Genomic DNA, 20254 nt, shown 5'->3' with positions numbered 1-20254 from the left:
ACCGAACCAGACCGGTTAAATAGTACAGGTTCCGGTTCCGATTTGAGGTGACAACCGCACCGCGCCCATTCCTATTTTCCAGTTTCGTGAGATTCTCCAATAAGTATTTAAGTTAAGTATTATTTACATACTTTTAATATTGGCTGTTGAATTACATTTAAGATACTAACAACACATTTAATGAATGCAATCTAATTGCTGAGATTAAAAGTATGCAATCAATCATTAACATAAAATACTTATTGAAGAATCTCCTTACAAGTTTTCCCCTATAAAAAGCAGCAGTGCACAAATAAAAATGATATGTAACTAGGAGTTATCATTAACACGGTGGCTGACCGTGTGGCACGCTTTGGCCTGAACATTAGCATAGTTATCACTTGGTTCAAGGAACCACCAGATTTTATTATTGATCTTTTATTTGAGGATTGTAACTAGGAGTTTTTCCGGGGCTGCTCAGAGGGAGAGGGGGGGGGGGGGCACTCTACCAGAGGTAAGGCTCCTACTCCCGCTTGCTGTTGAGCGGGTACGGCTACTTTGTTAGCCCGACGTTCGAACCCATTGGTGTAGAGACACTCGCCTAATCCTTGATGACAGTGCCCGATTTTTGTACTTGTTACTCTCCTTATCAATAAATACTATCGCCTTTATTTATAAAAAAAAAAAAATGATATGTTGATATTTTTTTAATTTTCGAATAGACCTCAAATTAATATAATTGAACCAAAAAAATTCATCAAGTGACCTTGTTCCGATCATTTTCCTTCTTAACAATTAAGCAAGTATTTTACAGTGTCTTACACTTTACCAAAATGGAAATTCATATTGTAAAACGAACTATAATTTTAAAAAAACTTGTTATCACTAAAGATTGATAAATTTTGAGAGAAGGGGATGACATCAAATTTGAAGTGTTTAGGGATTTCAAATTTTTTTTTTTTTTTTGGGTGAAATGATTGATTTGGACGTGTGATGATATCAACTAACTCTTAGTCTAGAGGTACTTTATTTTATGAGGTCCAAAATTCGAATCTTCCACTTCCATTGAATTTTTTATAATAAAAAAAAAAGTAGCGATAACTAATAAGAAATAAAACCAAACTAAATTAATCCGATTCAAAATTACACTGTTTTAGTATGAAAACCAAACCAACCTGTTCTAATGGTTTTGGTTTGACTATGGTGTTTTGCCCACGCCAACAGAAAATTGCAAATTATTCAACAAGCTTTATTTTCGTAAAAGCATGGAAACCGTTCCTTTTGTGTCACCTCAAAGGAAAAGAAAAGAAAAATCATTACTTTTAAATCAAATATAGACGTTATAATTCGATTTAGGAAGTTTTCAAATATGCCAAATAAAATAAAAATAAAATAATTTAGTTCAAAATTACGCAAAAATCCACCAAAGATGTTGAAAATTAAATACCAGTAGAAATCCGAATTGGAATTGAAGAGGGTAAAATTGAGGAAGTTGTTAGCTAGTTGACTGTTAGGAGCATTAATGAGGTTGGCTTGACCATAGGAGGCTGTGAGGCTGCTGCTGCAATCTCCAGGAAATTTTCAACATCAAAGCTTGGACACGGCTGTTCCCTAGCTTGCTAGCTAGTCCTGTTTTCAATACTAATAATTTTCTCATCGCTTGATATAAGCACCTCTTCCTCATCGGGTGATCTGATCAGATGCAGTTGTGGATTTCTGGAAGCGGCACCCAAACATAATGTGCAGAAATTTTTTGAATTTAAATGCAGACTCATTGCTGCAATAATTCACTAGAATATCCGGAGTATATGGACTGAGTAATTTGGATAGTCAGATTAGGTCACTCAAGGTCCTTGCATTATACGTTTGTTTCACACAGTAGAAAGTTTTGCTAAGATAAAGACAATAAAGTGACCAAGTGACCCAATTATATAAAGTCATGACCAACTGGTGCAAAAATTACCTGTATTTTTCCAGGCTACAATATGCACCTAGGGTAGTTAATCTCTATTAAACATGCAGTTAATCTTTTTTCTTTAATCTAAGTTGATGTCAGAGAAATATTTTTAACTGTATTGGGGATTTTAACTAACTTCTTATGTTTCTTTGTGATGACTTATATACAAAATATTTTAGTTGAGGGATCCCTCAAATAAAGGACGCCCTCGTAGGGCTCGCTTGCATTGTATTTCAAGAATCTGAACCATTCATGTTGAAAATAATCTCTGCAAAAAATCATTTGAATCCCAATCCATTTGACCACTCGATTAATGGATGTCATTTTAGTATTTTCTTGAAGTACCATGTTTGTCTATTTCTTTGGTCACAATTAGATACTTTAAGAGCATCTGCAATGGTTATGATCAATACAATTTTATTGCATAAAATTGAACTAAAATAGTAAAATCTTATTTGCAGTGGTGTGATTTAGTTCATTGCAATAAAGGGTGCTATGTGCAATTGCGGTTAACCATGGGACTCACATGCCAATTAAAAACAGAGAACATATAGCAATTAATGCATTATACTGTAAGAACATCCGCCATGGTTGTTCAATAGTTCAATGCAATAGAAAAAATAAAACATTTATTATATTTATGGGGATGTCCAAACATTTGACCACTCTTTAGGCAGGAAAAGTGGGCCAGGATTGCGATATGTTAGAAATGCCTTCATAACAAGTAGCAAACATACTTGAAAGCTTGCAAGCATATATGGTATTGATGACTCTCCACTGTGGATTATGCCTAAATAATAATGCGTGAAAACGTGAACTGTGAGAGAGAGAGAGAGAGAGAGAGAGAGAGAGAGATGAACAACGGAAAGTTGGTTTCAGACACTGTGGAGGTCTAGGGGAGAGAAACCATTTGAGATTGGAAAGGGAAGCCGCCTTTGGAAATTGCATTAGCAGCCAATAAGAATATGCTCTTTTTTTGCACATGTTTTAATCATGTTCTTTGTCCCTATTAAAAAAATAAAGAGATATTTAGTCATGTACTTATTCTTAGCATTAATGATATAGATAAACCCTACATAATTTAATTTTTATAAACAAACTCCAAAAAAAACCCTAAAAATAACAGCTGACCTTATTTAATTTAATTTAATTTAGATTATTAAATTACTTTAATACCCTATTGAGTGTTTTAGTTTTTTTTATATAAGGTTTTGAGGTTGGACTTGTTTTAAGAAATCGATATCAGTTTTGTAATTTAAAAAAAGTTATAAACCTTTTTGTTATGTTATAAATGAGTTTTGAATTTGTTTCTAAAGTCCATTTTAAATAAAAAATTTTATTTTTTTATTTTTTATATTTATAATTTGAACCTCTCTAATGGGTATAATAATAAATCTCCCAAAAACAAATGGAGCCCAACTCCATATAAGCCACAGATCAACTACAACATTGGTAAAAGTTGTTCGTTGTTCAGCCACAGCGCGTCCGTTTCGTGTCAAAGGCGATGAGCTGCAACAGTGGCTTTGTGCCATTTTGCTGGCGATGCAAATATAATAATATAACATACCATTGCAAAAGCTTTCGGAGACAAAAAAAGGCAAAGAGGGGAAAACTCCCTGCATCTTCTCCTCCCCTTCTTGGTCGAAATCATGCTCATTCATGGAACCCTCCAAAGCGGGGGAGAGTACCACTAGTATAAAATAGGGGAAAACAGAAACTGAAGAGTCTCAATATATCCATACTCCCATTCAGCTTCACCTTCATCCTCTGTCTCTTTTTCTCTATATCTATACTCACTCTTCCAGACAATACACAGAAGTGGAGGGAGTCGGGTAAATCTTGGAGGTAGGCATATCTAGATCTGCATCTAGTCTTTCTCTCGGAACATAAATATATATTTTTACTTTAAGAATTAATGCATGTTCATTTGTGTTTTCCATCTTTATTTGTTTTCACCTTCAAGTTTTTATTTTCACTTCTATTACTCCTCCCTCTCATCCTCTCTCAATCTCATCCTTTATATAGGCTGAAGCACTTGTGATGTGCGGTTAGTATCAAAGGAAGATGGCTGACAAACTTCTTCATTATTTTCTTCTTTTCTTTATGCGAGCTCTACCACATTCTTTACAATACATTCCTCATATTCATTTTGAAAAAGAAAAGACAAAGAAGAGAAAATTTGGCAACAACTTTTCGTTTCAAGTATCTCAACTTTTGGTAACGACTTTTCGTTTCAAGTATCTTATATCATATGTACTTACTGGATTCGCATGTTGGCCAAAATTTTCAGTATGTTTTCAAGTACATTAACCTACCAAATTATCCACGAAACCTCTCAGTCCTCTGGTTATGAATTATTATTTTTTTATAATAAATATGTTAGAAATAGTCTTCGTCTTTTTTTTTTTTTCATTAAGAAAAAGTCTTCGTCTTCTTTTAATTAAGAAAAAGAAGAGAAAGTCTTCTCTTCTCTTTTCATTAAAAACAATAAAAGAAAAAAAAGAGGAAGTCTTCTCTTCTCTTTTCATTACAATGGTGGCTTATTATTTATATGTCTCTCTCACTCGCCTCTTCCACACTGCCTAAACAAACTTCCTTTGCATAAGTTTTTCTTACAGATAATAAGTGCATCCCCTCTCTCTCTCTCTCTCTCTCTCTCTCTCTCTCTCTCTCTCTCTCTCTCTCTCTCTCTCTCTCTCTCAGAGTAAACATTCACACTGATCACTATTTCATATACTACCCTGTGGAGATCAGGTGAGATGCATATACCTATGCAAAAAGATTTTGGTGTTTGCTTTTTTGTTTTTTCTTGAGATAGGCATCTTCCAAAAGTTTGTACAGTCAATGCGCTTATTAGTAATGCCATGCATATTCACTTGTTCTTGATGCATATGTTTTTATTGCTATTTTTTTTCTTCAGCTTTTTGGCTAATTTAATTAGTTGTGAAGACTGCAGATTTTGCTTTCAAAAGCAGAAGACCCTCCCCACTTCCTTTACATCGACTGAAGATTATCCGCACTTCCCTCCTCAATAATGGGTTTGGGAGCACTCATTCACTTTGTGAGAGAGTGCATCCATAAGTACCTCTACTTTTCCAAGGCTACAATATGCATCCAGGGTATTTATCTCAGAGATACTTTAAAATGAAAGTATAATGATATATTTTAAAGAGTGTGATTCAAACTAATTTCTAATCAATTTTCTTTTTGTTTCTACACACACACACACACATATATATATATATATATATGATGTAGGGTTGGTTTTGAGCCATAGCTTCGTCAACCATGCGATAATGTCTATCTTGATAGTGTACCTCCAAGACAATTGGTTTCATGAACATTTTCTAATAGCCGCCGTAGTTACAAATGTGCAAGAAGGGGTAGCAGACATATTGGTGATTTTCCTAGCTCATTTCTCACACACATTCAATGGTGGTCTCAAAATAATTGCCACCACAAATGCTGCCTATATTCTTGTAAGTACATGTTCTTCCCTGAAATCCTTATAGTGAAGAGAATTAACATTAATTAATTAACTGTTCAAGATTGCTATTCTTGTTAATTATATAGGGGCTATCTCTGTTATGGCTTCCTAATGAATATAAGAGTGAGGACTACGCAGCAATGGCCAGGATATTCTATGGAGCTGTGGTACTATTAACATTAGGCGAATCTGGGCGATCCGCTGCATTGAAAGAATTTCTTAAGAAGCAATGTTTAAGCAAACATAAAGAAACAGGACGCACAGATGACAAACGACCGGAAGGATGGGAAGAAGCTAGCGAACAGAAAGAAATAACGGCAGAAAAGCATACAGAAGCTGGTGGCGACCAACAGGTGACGAAAGAAACGGCAGAAAGGGATAAAAAGGACTTCTGGGGTGTTCCATGGTTTTTAGGTGCAGTGGTACCTCTTTTCCTTTCAAAAACAACTTGGACTCAGATCTTCATGATTTCAACAATTGCAATGGCAGTTTCTTATTTATTGTTCTGGTTTGGGTTCAACGATTATTTGAAAAACAATAAAGAAGCACAAGCAGGGGAGCATCCCCAAGTCACGGAAAGAGAGAACCTTTGGACACTGAACAAAAAGGTGAGGAAGAAAAAACGTTTGCGCAAAGAAATTGTAGCTTCATGGTTGGCCTTCTTTGTATTCAGTATGGTCAAGGCAGCGGGGAGCACCTTCTTTTTCGAACAAATGAGTAACTTGAAAAATCCCATCCCCAATAATGACCCTGCAGTTTATTTCAATGTGCTTAGCTCCTTTTCGAGGTACATAATCTCATTTCTCTTCCCCAAACTAATTCCAAAGCGAACGCGGGTGAGAATTGGCTGTGGAATGGCTTCTACTGTGTTATGTTGCGTTGCTGCTTGGGTGGTTGAGATCCACAGGATGAGGAAAGTTACGAGGGCAGGGCTTGAAGATGACACTTTTGATATTTCTATGAGCATATTTTGGTTGGTTCCACAGTTCTTCCTGTTAGGACTTATGGAAGGGTTAGCCGTAGATGGATTGATTGATCTTTTGGCTGATAGAGTGGACGTGGAGGATAAAGAAATGGCTAAGAATTATGGATCCCACACCAGCGACTTAGTCGTGGGGATTGGAAAATTACTAACTGCTCCTATTAGCTTAGCATTTAGTCATAGATGGTTCAATGACAGCATAAATCTGAGTCGTCTGGACAAGTTTTACAGACTGCTAACGTTTCTAAGTCGCTGTAGCTTCGTCTACTACTTGTATGTCGGCTTTTACTTTTATAGCAAGGATGACACACATAACTCCGCCATCGAAGAACACGAACAAGGCCGTAATGGAAGTGGAGTTGTGGAAATGGCAACTGTTTAGATCTCCTAAGTCCTAACACGAGTTATTAGCAATGAGTTTGTTAACAGTTTTATATATGTTTAAATTGCATGCATGTTTGTATGTTTTTGGGGTGTTTCCGAGAGTAGGAAACAGCACCGTTCTGTTGTCCGGTGAAAGTTTCTAAAGTTTTGTACTTTGTCCAAGCTTGGTGTTCAGTATGTAAAATTTATACCCTCAATATACAAGCACTTTTTTGACCTCTCTCTCTTCTGTGCTTAAAAGACATGTCTTCAACATCTTATGTTGGTAAGTCATGAAAGTTCCAAATGTGACAAACATTTTCTATTCTTAGGATAGGACGTTAACTTTAGGATTGAGGCATTCAAAAAAGGGTTCGTTCACATATAATATGTGCTTTTGAGATGTGCAAACTGCAATTAACAACCACTGGGAGGTGTATTCAGAATAATCACTAAAATTATGACAGGGATCCTGAGATTCATCAGATCTTATATATATGATTGTCATTTTAAAACTTGGACCACACCACCAAGGGATCTTGATCTCCCTCTCTCTCTATAAATACCTTTCACCTACATCAGGACAAAGGTAATAACTCTTCATAAGATAAAAAAGCTCACATCCCTTCTCTCTGAAATCTGGAGTTAAGATCTTACTTAACCATCGGAGAGGGTTAGGCTGGAATCCACCCAGTCTGCCCCAGTTCTGATATCGTTCAAAGTGTGCAGATCATCTTGCGGAGGTGATCCATAATCTAAGGCCCAAGTCATCTATACGGGAAGGATACACGGTTCAACAAATTTCTTTATGGTGGCCATTGGCCAACTAAATAAATATACGCAGGTTCGGTTTTGAGTCATAGTTTCGTAAACCATGCGGTAGTGTCTTATCTTGATAAGGTACGTCACGTACAACTAGAAGCATCCACATTTTCAAATAGCTGCCGTTGTTACAAATATGCAAGAAGAGGTAGCAGATATCATGGTGATTGTCCTCGCTCATATCTCACACACGTATATTGGTAGCTTTCCGATAATTGCCACTACAAATGCTGCCTATCTTCATGTAATGTAAGTATCCTTAATTAATTTGATTAGCCAAAAGTATAATCTTGGGCTGACTAGTATTCAGTGGCAGAACCAGGAATTGAGATTAGAGGGACCTTCTTGTAAAACATAAAATAAAGGGAATGAGTGCGTCTTGAAAATCATTTTCAGACCCTTGGACCAATATAGCCTAAAGTAAAAATCAAGAAATAAACTTCAAATTACAGCTTTCACACATCAAGTTCTGATTGTTGTATATATAAAACTCTTGTATCCTCTTTCGATATTCAATTCATACACACAACATTAAATTATTTAAGAGAAAGAGTTGAGAGTTGAGTAGGGGCCTGGACCCCTCTGGTCCCCACATGGCTCCGCCATTGCTAGTATACCAAAATGTATGAATAATTGAACGTGGTTATCAATGAAAATTTCCTTTTCCTAATTCGCAAAAATAAAATAAGCAGCACCGTCCGTACGTAAGTGTAATCAATAAAACTCGTATTTTCAATCAAACACTTTTTGCAATCTCTCTAAACCCCTTAACATAATTGGCCTCGCAGGGTGTGCTTCTATTTTGGCTTTATGATAAGTACATGGACCTAGATACTGCTGCCTCTGTATTCTATGGAGCTATACTACTATTATCATTGGGCGAAGCTGGACGTTCAGCTGCTTTGAATGAATTTTTTCTCCAGCAATTTTTAAACCAACCCAAGAACCCAAGAGAATGCCAGATGAACAACAAGGATTGGATTTCTGGAGAAAAACTTTGTGGGCTCTAACATGGTATTTGGGTGCAGTGATACCTCTTTTCCGTTTAAAAGCAACTTGGGTGCGGACCTTCGTGATTTCAACATTTGCGATGAGTGTTTCTTATGTAGTATTTTTGTTTGGCTTCTCCTCCTACTCTTTCATCGATAATAAAGAATCTATAGTTTTTGAACGAGAGGCTAGCATAGAAGAAGCACAGAACCAAGAGAACGATATCGTAAAACAAGAAAGAGGGAAGGAGCCTTGCCAAGCCCCAGGAAGCTTAAGCCTTCGTCTAGACAAGATGCTAGCAGGAGGAGGAGGTAAATTTTGGGCGCTAATTAAAAAACTGATCAAGGAGAAAAAACTTTTAGTACAAGAAATGCTAGCCACGTGGTTAGCCTACCTTTGGTGCAGTGTGGTAATGGCAGCTGGAAGCACGTTCTTCTTTGAACAACTCAGTAACTTGGACAACCCCTTCACAGGCTCTAACCCTGAAGTATTTTTTTCTACTGCATTAGGTCAATTTCAAAGTCATTGTCTCGAACAGTTCCAAAGAAATGGAAATCTTCAAGTGCTACGACGCGGGTGAGAATCGGGTGCGGAATGGCTTGCAGCATGCTGTGTTGTTTTGCTGCATGGCAGGTTGAGATCCAGAGGATGAAGAACCTTTGGAGGGTGGGAGTTGGAGACCACACTGTAAAGCCTGTTGCCATGACTACCTTTTGGTTACTTCCACAGTTCTTCCTTTTAGGACTGATGGAAGGGTTTGTGGGAGGTGGATTAACTGATTTGATCGTTCATGCAGTGGATGATGCTGATGACAAAGTAATGGCTAGGTATTACGGATCCCACACCAACCATTTCATCATCAGTATTGGAAAATTAATTACGGTTCTTAGTATTTTGGCGCGTAGATGAACTTGGTTAGAAGACAACATTAACTTGAGCCGTCTGGATAAGTATTTTAGAGCCTTGACATACTTAACTATTGCTACGTACCTTCTGCTACTACCCCTGTGCTGCCCTTTACTTTTAGCAAATCAAGAGTGAAAGTGAAATTTGAAGAGCATCCTACCAATCAGCCAACCTGTAGCAAATCAAGAGTGATTGCATAAATCTCCCACTCAACGCCTGTAATATTGGAACTACCTATTTTATGTATTACCGTTGTTACTTTCCTTCTGCACATATTCCTTCTATTCAAAGTCAACTGTAAAGAGATCAAATAGAATCAGAATACCCATCGTGGGCTATTCTCCTTTTCTACTTCTTATTCTTCTCTAAACTCTCTATTTCTCTACAGAATTGAGGAAGTGGTGTAGATTGTTCAGATCCCCTAAAGTGGAAAGTAGCGGAAGTGCATGAATAAGTTATTGTTTAAACTTTAGACTTGGAGAGTTGTAGGCTAGAAGAACATGAGATATATATTACCATCTCAAAAAACACAACACTTCAAAGTCACACAAAAGCACTTAAAAGTCACGCGATCCAGAAACGCATAATAGAAAGTTTGAAACAGCAGCAGCAGCATACAAAATACATACATATATAGACAGCTAATTAGTGAAATTTTGCGATGAAGTCATGAATGTGTTTGTTGATTTCATCAGGCCTTTCTTGGTTGATAAAATGGGCAACTCCTTCCATTACAACTACCTCTTCCAGAAGAGGCACATATTTCTTGAACCCACCTTTGTGTATGAAGTCCTTGGTGCCCACAGAATTATAAGTTAGGTCCTGGTCCCCCACAATAAACTTAACTGGAACTTTCACTTGAGCCCCAGTCCATGCAGCAGTGAGTTCCCAATTTCTGCAATGAAATGGGAAATAATAAAAAACAATAATTACCATTAGATATTGGAGATCAAAGAAGAAAAACTCTTTCTTCCTAAAATTAGTTAGTGCATATGAAATTCAAGTAAACTAAGTTTAAAGGAAATTACATACAGGTCCAAGTTTCTGTAGTAGTTTATTCCCCCAGTGAATCCTGTCTTCTCAAATTTGCTGGCATAGTAGTTGACTTCATCCTCAGACAACCAACTCGGCAAGACAATTGGAGCATCTAGGGGATGTCCAAACATTTTGTCTTTAGGCAGGAAAAGTGGACCAGAATTGCGATATGTTAGAAATTCCTTCATAACTCTTGCAGTACCAATCTTGGCAAACTCAGCTTCTATCACTCCTGGCTCCTGTAACATGAGTAATTTGTCTATCATTTCATAAGCCAGAAGTTAAATTTATGCAATATATATGTTGCTTCTGAACGTTTACACACTTCACACTAATTTGATCAATGTTCCTTATTTACAATCTAGCAACACGATTTTTCTACAGTACATTCACATACGTAGTACAAGAACCTCGAAATACCACTCATTAGGAAGTACTCAAGGAGTCAAATGTCCCACTCAATTAGCAACAAGATTTTCCTACAATACAAACACCTTGAAATACCCCTCGTTGGAAATCACTCAACGAGTGGTGTATTGCAACCTAACATGAGAACATTTCCATGAAATTTCAACCTTCAAAAGCAAATTTTACATTAACTAAAAAACTAAATGAAGTAAAATTTTCTTCATTTTCTTGGCGAGGAGGAGTTGGTGGGAGTGGATTACATCAGGAATGAGGCAATCAAAAGGTGCCGAAACTGTAATTAACGACAATGATTGCTACCCTCTTTAAAACAAGACTTAAGAGAAGGGCCACAAGGCAGTGAGATTCAGATTCATTCGATACATGGTCGTTTTCAACTAATCAAGATTATCCCTTTTAAACTAATCACTTGGAATAGTGAGTCCAGCAATACAAAATGCTGTAACTCTTTGACTTAAGAGATTAAATAATAATAAGCAAAAGAATCAATCCTGAAACAAAAGATAAAATATTAACCCAAGATGCATTCATTAGTCTGTCTCAAGTTAAAATATTAACCCAAACAAATCCCTTGTTCTTCTTTTCTCTTTTTCTTTTTGGCCAGATACACAAAACCCTAAACCGAAGTCCTATGATCTGAATATCCATGCCTCCAACATCCTCGGAATTGATTGAAATTCCCCATTTCAATTGAACACAGAAAAAGAAAGGGAAAAAAACACAAACTTGACTTGCAGATAGCAAACAGATTGCCAATTAATGGGGCACAAAATTTCCAAACAAAAAAAAACAGAAAAATTAAAATTTTTTTTTTAAATAAAACAGGGGACGGATGAGATTGAACCTGAAATCTGCAGATGTAATAGTCATCCCCATAAACAGCTTTTAGAGATTCAAGGCTCTTCCTCTGAGGGTTTCTAGGCAGGAAAGCCACGCTCATGTTGACCAAGGCTTTGACCCGATCCGGCCGGAACAAGCAGAGGTACCAAGCAATGAACGCACCCCAGTCGTGGCCCACCACGAACACCTTGTCCTGGTCGGGGGCTATGGCGTCCAGGAGGGCGACGAGGTCTCCGATCACGTGGAGACAGGTGTAGCTGGTGGGCGAATCAGGCGCGTCCGTGTCGCCGAAGCCGCGGAGATCCGGCGCCACGGCTCTATAGCCGAGGGAGGCCAGGGCTGTGATCTGGTGGCGCCAGGAGTACCAGAGCTCAGGGAAGCCGTGGATGAAGAGGATGAGTGGACCCTGGCCTTTCTCGGCTATGTGCATGTTTATGCCATTGACTTGGACTGTTCTGTGCTCTATGCCGTCCATCTCCACCATGAAATTCTCTGTTTCTCTCTGTTTTTCTCTGTATGGGAGGAACTTATCAGTGATTGCTTAGTGTTTGGTTGTATTGTGTGGTATTTATATATTGATAGAGAATTAAAGAGTGGCACAAAAGGAGTGTTTGTTTGCTGAGAAAGAAAGCGAGGAATTTGAAGGTGACAACTTGCTAGAAAGAAAGGTGAACGACGTAGATGAGGCTACGTTAATCACGTGTCCACTAGAAACCAACAAAGAAAAAACGGAAATTCTTTTTTTCTAAAACCATTTTCCGGTAGCCAATTAAAGGTTTTTCAGTTTCGAGAGATTCTCCAGTAAGTATTTAAGGATTAGTTACATACTTTTAATTTTGACTGTTAAATTACATTTAAAAGACTAATAACATATTTAATGAATACAATCTAATTACCGAGATTAAAAGTATGCAATTAATCATTAACATAAAATACGTATTGAAAAATCTTCTTACAAGTTTTTCCCTATAAAAAGTAGTAGTGCACACATAAAAATGATATGTTGATATTTTTTATTTTTCGAATTGGATAGACCTCAAATTACTATAATTGATGAACCAAACAAATTCATCAAATGACCCTTGTTCCGATCATTTTCCTTCTTAAAAATTAAGCAAGTATTTTACACTTTACCAAAATGGAACTTCATATCGTAAAACGAACTATAATTATAAAAAAAACTTGTTATAGCTAAAGATTAAGAAATTTTGAGAGAAGGGGATGACATCAAATTCAAAGTGTGTAGGAATTTTAAACTTCTTTTTTTGTCAAATGATTGATATAGACGTGTGATGATATCAACTAACCCTTACTCTAGAGGTACTTTAACGATTCAAAATTACACTCTTTTAGTATGAAAACCAAACCAACCTGTTCTAATGGTTTTGGTTTGACTATGGTGTTTTGCCCACGCCAAGAGAGAATTGCAAATTATTCAACAAGCTTTATTTTCGTAAAAGCATGGAAACCGTTCCTTTTGGTCACCTCAAAGGAAAAGAAAAGAAAAATCATTACTTTTAAATCAAATATAGACGTTATAATTCGATTTAGGAAGTTTTCAAATATGCCAAATTAAAGCAAATTAAAATAATTTAGTTCAAAATTACACAAAAATCCACCAAAGATGTTGAAAATGAAATACCAGTAGAAATTCAAAATGGAATTGAATAGGGTAAAATTGAGGAAGGCAAGGTTTGTCACTATTCATGTGAATAGTGGTAGCCCTTATGTAACAATCCGATCCTAAATTAATATTTAATTATTAAAGTATTCAAAAAAAAGACAATGTTACCCTGTAATATTTTAATAGGTTTACCTGTTGACGTGTTGACCAGGGAGACTTTGATGGGATTGTTACATTCCAGTCCGAAAGTGTGTTAAAATAATTAAAGTAAGAGAGAATAAAGTTAAATGAGGAATAAATTGAAATAAACATTAAAATAAAATGATTTGAATTAATTAAGGTTTTTGAGAAATTAAAATATTATTTAATATTAAAAAGGGACAAAAAGGTAATTTTAAGTTCGGGAAGGAATTTGAAAATTTTGATTGGACCGTTGCGTAGAGCACGTCAAAACGAGTCCGTAGACTCAAATCGGAGTTGTAACGAAGAAATGGCGATCAAAAGAAGTTCAGTGGCATAATCATAAATATTTCGAAGTTCAGTTTTCTTAAAACCCAGAATTTCTGCATTTTGGGGGGCTCGACCAGCCGACTTCAAGAGGTGATTTCTCTCAACTCCGATCACCAATTCAAGCAAGACCGGTCCCGTTAGAACCACCACACTTCCCTCTTCCAGCCCCAGCCCTTCGCAGCCTCGATCCACTGCCGTAGTCTCCGGATACAGCCCAGAAACAGGCGATTTTGGATAGCTTTTTCATAAACTTTCGTCGGCTTGTTCTCCCCCCTCCGGCCACCGTTTCATGGGAGTGAGGTATGCGTTCTCACCTATTCTCATGATCTAGCTGATGGTTGGATAGGAATTTATCAATTTTGAGCCTGGGTAGTTCGTTTTTCGAATTGGATTTCAGCCGGTTTTGGGATAGCTATTCCGGCCACTTTTTGGGGTAGGTCCAAGAACAAAACTGATTCCAAATAGGGTGCCACGGGGTCCTAAGTTGACTTTTTGGGACTTTATCGCTTTTAAGTCCCGAGACACTTTTAGACAACTCTAAACCTTGGGAAAGGTGGGCATGCATAATTGGAACCATATTCCACTATGCGAGGGTATATCTAAGGGTTATTTTAGTGTTTGGTATTAATGCTTAAGTGAAGCTGAGGAAACCTCTAAGAGTATGAGTATTTAATTATCTGTTTATTTACCATCTGTTTATATATTCATATGACTAATTGTGTTGTAAGATTATAAATGTAATGTTTGAACGGTATATTAATCAGTGATCGATATGATCAACAAACTAGTTAAGTATTTAATACATAGATTCAATAGTTGAAAAGGATGAATCATAGCCCTTTGGCTTTCATCAGATTGTGGCATATATATGTATATATATTTTAAGTTTTGTTGAGAACACATTTATTGAAAGTTGATATAAATGACGGGCTATGGTTTTCAAACCCACCGTGAGGGTACCCCCTAGTTGCTTTGAGACAGTTTATCTTTTATGAACACTACCCCACGTGTTTCGGGGACACTCGAACCATGTAGTGCAAGGAAATGCGGCTCGGATGGACTTGGTGCCTCCGGGACCTACGAGGATTGCGGCTCAGATTGAAGTGTTATCTCTGAGACCTGCCAGAATTGCAGCTCAAATGGACTTGGTGTCTCCGGGACCTGCGAGGATTGCGGCTCAAATTGAAGTGTTATCTCTGAGACCTGTGAGGAGTACGGCTCGGTTAACTATATGTTTCCGAGACCTGCGAGGATGGAATTGACGATATTAAAGGAATTGACGGATCAAAAATGGGGGTATGCCTGGGTGGAGAGGATTTAAGCTTTAAGATGCTTTTAAATTTGTTGATATATATATATGATAGTATATATAATTATTTATGAACCTTACGTGAGTTCGATACAAGGGTAGTCGGAGCTTGTTTATTTTATTTTAATCCATTTTGCTTTAATTTATCTTATTTTATTTTATATAAGTTGTTTGCCTTTATCTTTTTATTATTGGATATGAGATTAAATAGCTTAAGTTTTTCTAGCATATTTTGCCCCATGAGTCTTAGAGATATTCGGACCGTGGGAGTCAGGATTGCTGATCAGGTTAACTAGGTGTCTCCTGAGTTTAGCGAGAATTACAGGGCAGGACGTGTCACCAATGATGTCACGAGGAAATGGATAGTGATGGATTTCCAAGTGTGATTACCCGAATCTAAATGCTTTTATTCATTCATTTAATTATATATTGCCAAGTGAGTAATGCCAGGATGCTTGGAACAGGAAGCTGAGATGAAATCCGAGAACTACGTGTGGCTTGATCCCTTATTAAGGGTACGTAGGCAACCTAGGGTTCTAGGTGCAGCCACGAGGGCAAGTAACTAAAGGTAGTCCAGCTAAGTTTTTATAAATCTAATGTTGTTCCGAGGATGTTCTAAGAAATTGAATTGACTGTTGTTAGGAGGATAATTTATTTGATATATGGAGGCCTGAGGCCAGAATGAGTTGATGCTTGGTTTTATTGAATATACTTCAATACATGTTGAAGCTTGAGGAATTATAAATGTTTGTTGACATGTAGAAATTTTGGAAAATGTTCAATTTACTAGGGAGATTCTATCGAATTTTCTGCAGAAGTCAAATTCGAGATAAATTGTATTTTGATTGAAAGCGTAAATAGGTCATTTGTGCCCAGCACCCGCCAAGTGTTGGACACGCACAGGGTTCGGCTCGGATTCCAAAGTGGAATTTGGATCGGATCCTGTCAACTTGGTATCAGAGCATTAGGTTATATTCCTGTAGACTCGGCGCCCTGTGTGCATCCTTGTTCTAGCAAGTTGTTGACGTTTCTCCATGTTGTCTTGCCTTGTCAGTATGACTGAGTAAAAGGTATTAAGAAGTGTTCGAGTCGGTAAAGCCGACAGAGAGAGTTGATTTATTAAGGTGGCAATGTTAGTGAGTGGACTCTTTGTTTTATAACTGATTTATACAATTCAATTCTTGAATAAGTATTATTCAAAGATTTGTGCTTCCATAATTCGATATGTACTTTTAAATATTCTAATTTATATGCTGCCGAGTGGGATATCCTTAAGGATATAGGAAAAGGAAATTATAGCTAAATATCAAATAAATGGCAGCAGAGTTCTAAGTTTAACAGAAATTCAATTATTCATAAGATTTTTCTGAATTTTATATTTTCTTTAAACCACCCCAGGTACCCAAATATAATAAATTGGTTGTCTTCAATTAGATCAGCATGCTTGACAGTTGCCCCACTAGTCCTAGGGGCACTGGGACCGTGGGAGCAAAAGATGTGGACCAAGCCGACTAAATGTCCCATGAATCCTGCGAGGGTTGCGGCTTAGGTTGACCTTGTGTCACTGAGACCTGCGAGGGCGTGTCACCAATGGTGATGCGAAGAATTGACGGATTATAAAAGAATTGACATAAATATAATGGGTACGACTAGGGTAGTAGACTAAATTGCATTTACAATATCTTTAACAGAATGATGTTTTGAATAAGTGTGGAAATGGTTATTTAAATATAGATACAAATGTGTGTTGTTCAGGTTAAACCAATAGGAGGTCACATTGGTTGTGGTGCCCTGAAATAGGAAATTTGTTGTTTCAGGTGATTAAGGTAAGCAAAACACATGAAAGCGGTGGAGGTGATTAAAAAAATTCTAGAATTTTTGGTGGGCTCGTGGGACCCAACTCTTGCCTGTGCTAGACTTGCTGCGCTGGAGTTGCAACTTGGCCCTTGGGCTCCCTCCTGCCCGACCAAGTCACAGGCGGGTGGAGGTGCTCTAATAGCATTAATGAGGTTGGCTTGACCGTAGGAGGCTGTGAGGCTGCTGCTGCAATCTCCAGGATACAACACATGAAGTTGAAGAATTCCCATCTCAAAATACAGGACACTTTATTAATGAATGCACAAGAAATGCATAACAGAGAGTTTGAAACAGCAGCAGCATACAACATACATATATATATATATATACATATACATACATATATAGACAGCTAATTAGGGAAATTTTGCGATGAAGTCATGAATGTGTTTGTTGATTTCATCAGGCCTTTCTTGGTTGATAAAATGGGCAACTCCTTCCATTACAACTACCTCTTCGAGAAGCGGCACATATTTCTTGAACCCACCTTTGTGTATGAAGTCCTTGGCGTGAAGAGAATTATAAACTAGGTCCTGGTCTCCCACAATGAACTTAACTGGAACTTTCACTTGAACCTCGGTCCATGCTGCAGTGAGCTCCCAATTTCTGCATTCAAAGCAAACCTTCAGAATATATATTCGACAAACAAGAAAAGCTCTTTCTTGCTAAAATTAGTTTGTGCGTATGAAATTCAAGTAAACTAAGTTTAAAGGAAATTACATACAGGTCCAAGTTTCTGTAGTAGTTTAAGGCCCCAGTGAATCCTGTCTTCTCAAATTTGCTGGCATAGTAGTTGACTTCATCCTCAGACAACCAACTCGGCAACACGATTGGAGCATCTGGGGCATGTCCAAACATTTTATCTTTAGGCAGGAAAAGTGGACCAGGATTGCGATATGTTAGAAATTCCTTCATAACTCTTGCAGTACCAAGTTTGGCAAACTCAGCTTCCATCACTCCTGGCTCCTGTAACATGAGTAGTTTATCTATCACAACCCAGAACTGAAATTTATGCAACTATATATGTTGCTTCTAAACGTTTACAACATTTCACACTAATTTAATCAATGTGCCCTAGTCACAATCTAGCAACACAATTTTTTACGTTACATTCGCATACTCACCAGTACAAAATCCTCGAAATACCACTCGTTGGGAACCACTCTATAGGTCATGATGACCCAACAAGTAGTGTATTTCGAAATGTCCATACTGAGTATATGTACCGTAACCCCTCACAGCAATCTAACATGAGAACATTTCCATGAAATTCAAACCCCAAAAAGAAAAATTCGCATCAGCTGAAGACCACTATCTCTTTTAAACTAATCACCTCCAAAAGTGAGTCCAGCATTAGAAAATGATGTAACCCTCAAACTTAAACAATAAATAAAATGTTTCATAAATAAAAATAAAAATAAAAATAAAAAACCAAAAAAATGTTCAAATCTCCATACCGTATATCGCTTGTATTCAAAAACAAAAATACAGATTGACAATTAGTGGACCACAACATTTCCAAACAAACAAGTCAGAAAATTTAATAAAAATAAAAACAAAAAAACAGGGGACGTATGAGATTGAACCTGAAATCTGCACATGTAATAGTCATCCCCATAAACAGCTTTCACAGATTCAATGAACTTCCTCTGAGGGTTTCTAGGCATGAAAGCCACGCTCAGGTTGACCAAGGCTTTGACCCTGTCGGGCCGGAACAGGCAGAGGAACCAAGCTAAGTAAGCGCCCCAGTCGTGGCCCACCACGAACACCTTGTCCTGGTCGGGGGCTATGGCGTCGAGGAGGGCAATGAGGTCTCCGACCACGTGGAGACAGGTGTAGCTCGTGGGGGAATCGGGGGCGTCGGTGTCGCCGAAGCCTCGGAGGTCCGGCGCGACGGCTCTGTAACCGAAGGAGGCGAGGGCTGTGATCTGGTGGCTCCAGGAGTACCAGAGCTCGGGGAAGCCGTGGACGAAGAGGATGAGTGGGCCCTGGCCTTTCTCGGCTATGTGCATGTTTATACCATTGACTTGGACTGTTCTGTGCTCTATGCCCTCCATCTCCGTCATCAATTCTCTGGTTTATGTTTTATGATGGTGGGTTGGTGGTTTGGGTGGTTGCATGAGGAGTGCTTGTTGCCGACAACTGAAAGGATATAAAGGAACGTGACGCTACTGTTAATCACGGGTGCACTAGAAAACGACAAAGAACAGTTTGAGATGTTGTGTGAGGGCTGTGACAATGTCTGACGTCATGATGTCGGCAATTCAAAAAAATTTGACAAAATACCAAAATTTTCCGAATTTTTTTTTAAATACCTTGCCATATTTCTCACTTCCCATACCAAAACTATATACAAATTCTTCCTCTTCATACCTCATGTGAATAGTAGTTGCCTTTGAGTTGCCATGACAATGGGTGGAAAACCAACAAAAAAAATTGCTATGGTAGACACTATTCATGTGAATAGTACCAACTATTGCCTCATCTTGCCTTTTTTACATTTTAAAAAAAAAAAGAGTGAAAATGCTCCAAAGGGACATGGAAATTGGGGACAGAGAGATCCCGTCTCGATTTGATGACCCAGGTCACAACGCTCATCCTCACACTTGCCAGAGTCGCACTGTGATCTACTACCACATTAGCTGCTCTTGAATACTAAGCCCAGCGTTGCTCCTTAATCTTGCGGAGGAAAGAATATAACTCCTACCGACCTCTCGAAATATGTCCTTGTCCTCTACGAATAACCTCTCTACAATCCATCACAAACTGAACCTGGTAGAATTGATGCTCAATAGCAAAGGAACACGTTTCTACAACACCCATAGCTTCCAATTCCAACGCTGAATTTGCCTTACATGGACACGCCTTGGCTGCAATAAAAGATCCGAGATTATCTCTAGCAATTAATCCAATGCCACCTCGTTGTGATTCAGCATACGAGGCTACATCAATATTTATTTTTATTTTCTGGCAGAAGGGGGGGCACCAAGTACCAATTCTTAGGAAGTAAGCATCTCCCCTTGTTATCTCCGCAGCCAATTTCAACCGAAAAAAAGACATGTTGTGCGAGGTGCAAGTTCGTACAACGGTGTACATGAAATGATCACTACTACAAAAAGTGAAAAAGACGACCAGAAAACAACGACGGTCTAAGTGAAAACCGTCGT

General features: G+C 37.9%; 2 protein-coding genes across 2 annotated transcripts; one reads left to right on the top strand and one right to left on the bottom strand.

Moving 5' to 3' along the window:
• LOC18789177 (protein NRT1/ PTR FAMILY 5.13) lies at positions 3690 to 6991 on the top strand. Its single transcript, XM_007227063.2, has 4 exons — positions 3690 to 3781; positions 4886 to 5055; positions 5195 to 5415; positions 5510 to 6991. Exons 2-4 carry the CDS (start codon positions 4971 to 4973, stop codon positions 6785 to 6787), a joined length of 1584 nt encoding a protein of 527 aa, XP_007227125.2. The 5' UTR covers positions 3690 to 3781; positions 4886 to 4970; the 3' UTR covers positions 6788 to 6991.
• LOC18793588 lies at positions 9973 to 19214 on the bottom strand. The gene is made up of 6 exons (XM_007221771.2): positions 18674 to 19214; positions 17812 to 18053; positions 17459 to 17693; positions 11792 to 12247; positions 10519 to 10760; positions 9973 to 10381 (listed from the first exon to the last, which is right to left on the bottom strand). Exons 1-6 carry the CDS (start codon positions 19151 to 19153, stop codon positions 10132 to 10134), a joined length of 1905 nt encoding a protein of 634 aa, XP_007221833.2. The 5' UTR covers positions 19154 to 19214; the 3' UTR covers positions 9973 to 10131.

The sequence above is a fragment of the Prunus persica genome, chromosome G1, assembly GCF_000346465.2.
Source record: "Prunus persica cultivar Lovell chromosome G1, Prunus_persica_NCBIv2, whole genome shotgun sequence".
Taxonomy (NCBI): domain Eukaryota; kingdom Viridiplantae; phylum Streptophyta; class Magnoliopsida; order Rosales; family Rosaceae; genus Prunus; species Prunus persica.
The sequence above is the reverse complement of the archived record's forward strand: the minus strand, read 5'-3'. Positions and strand labels throughout refer to the sequence as shown.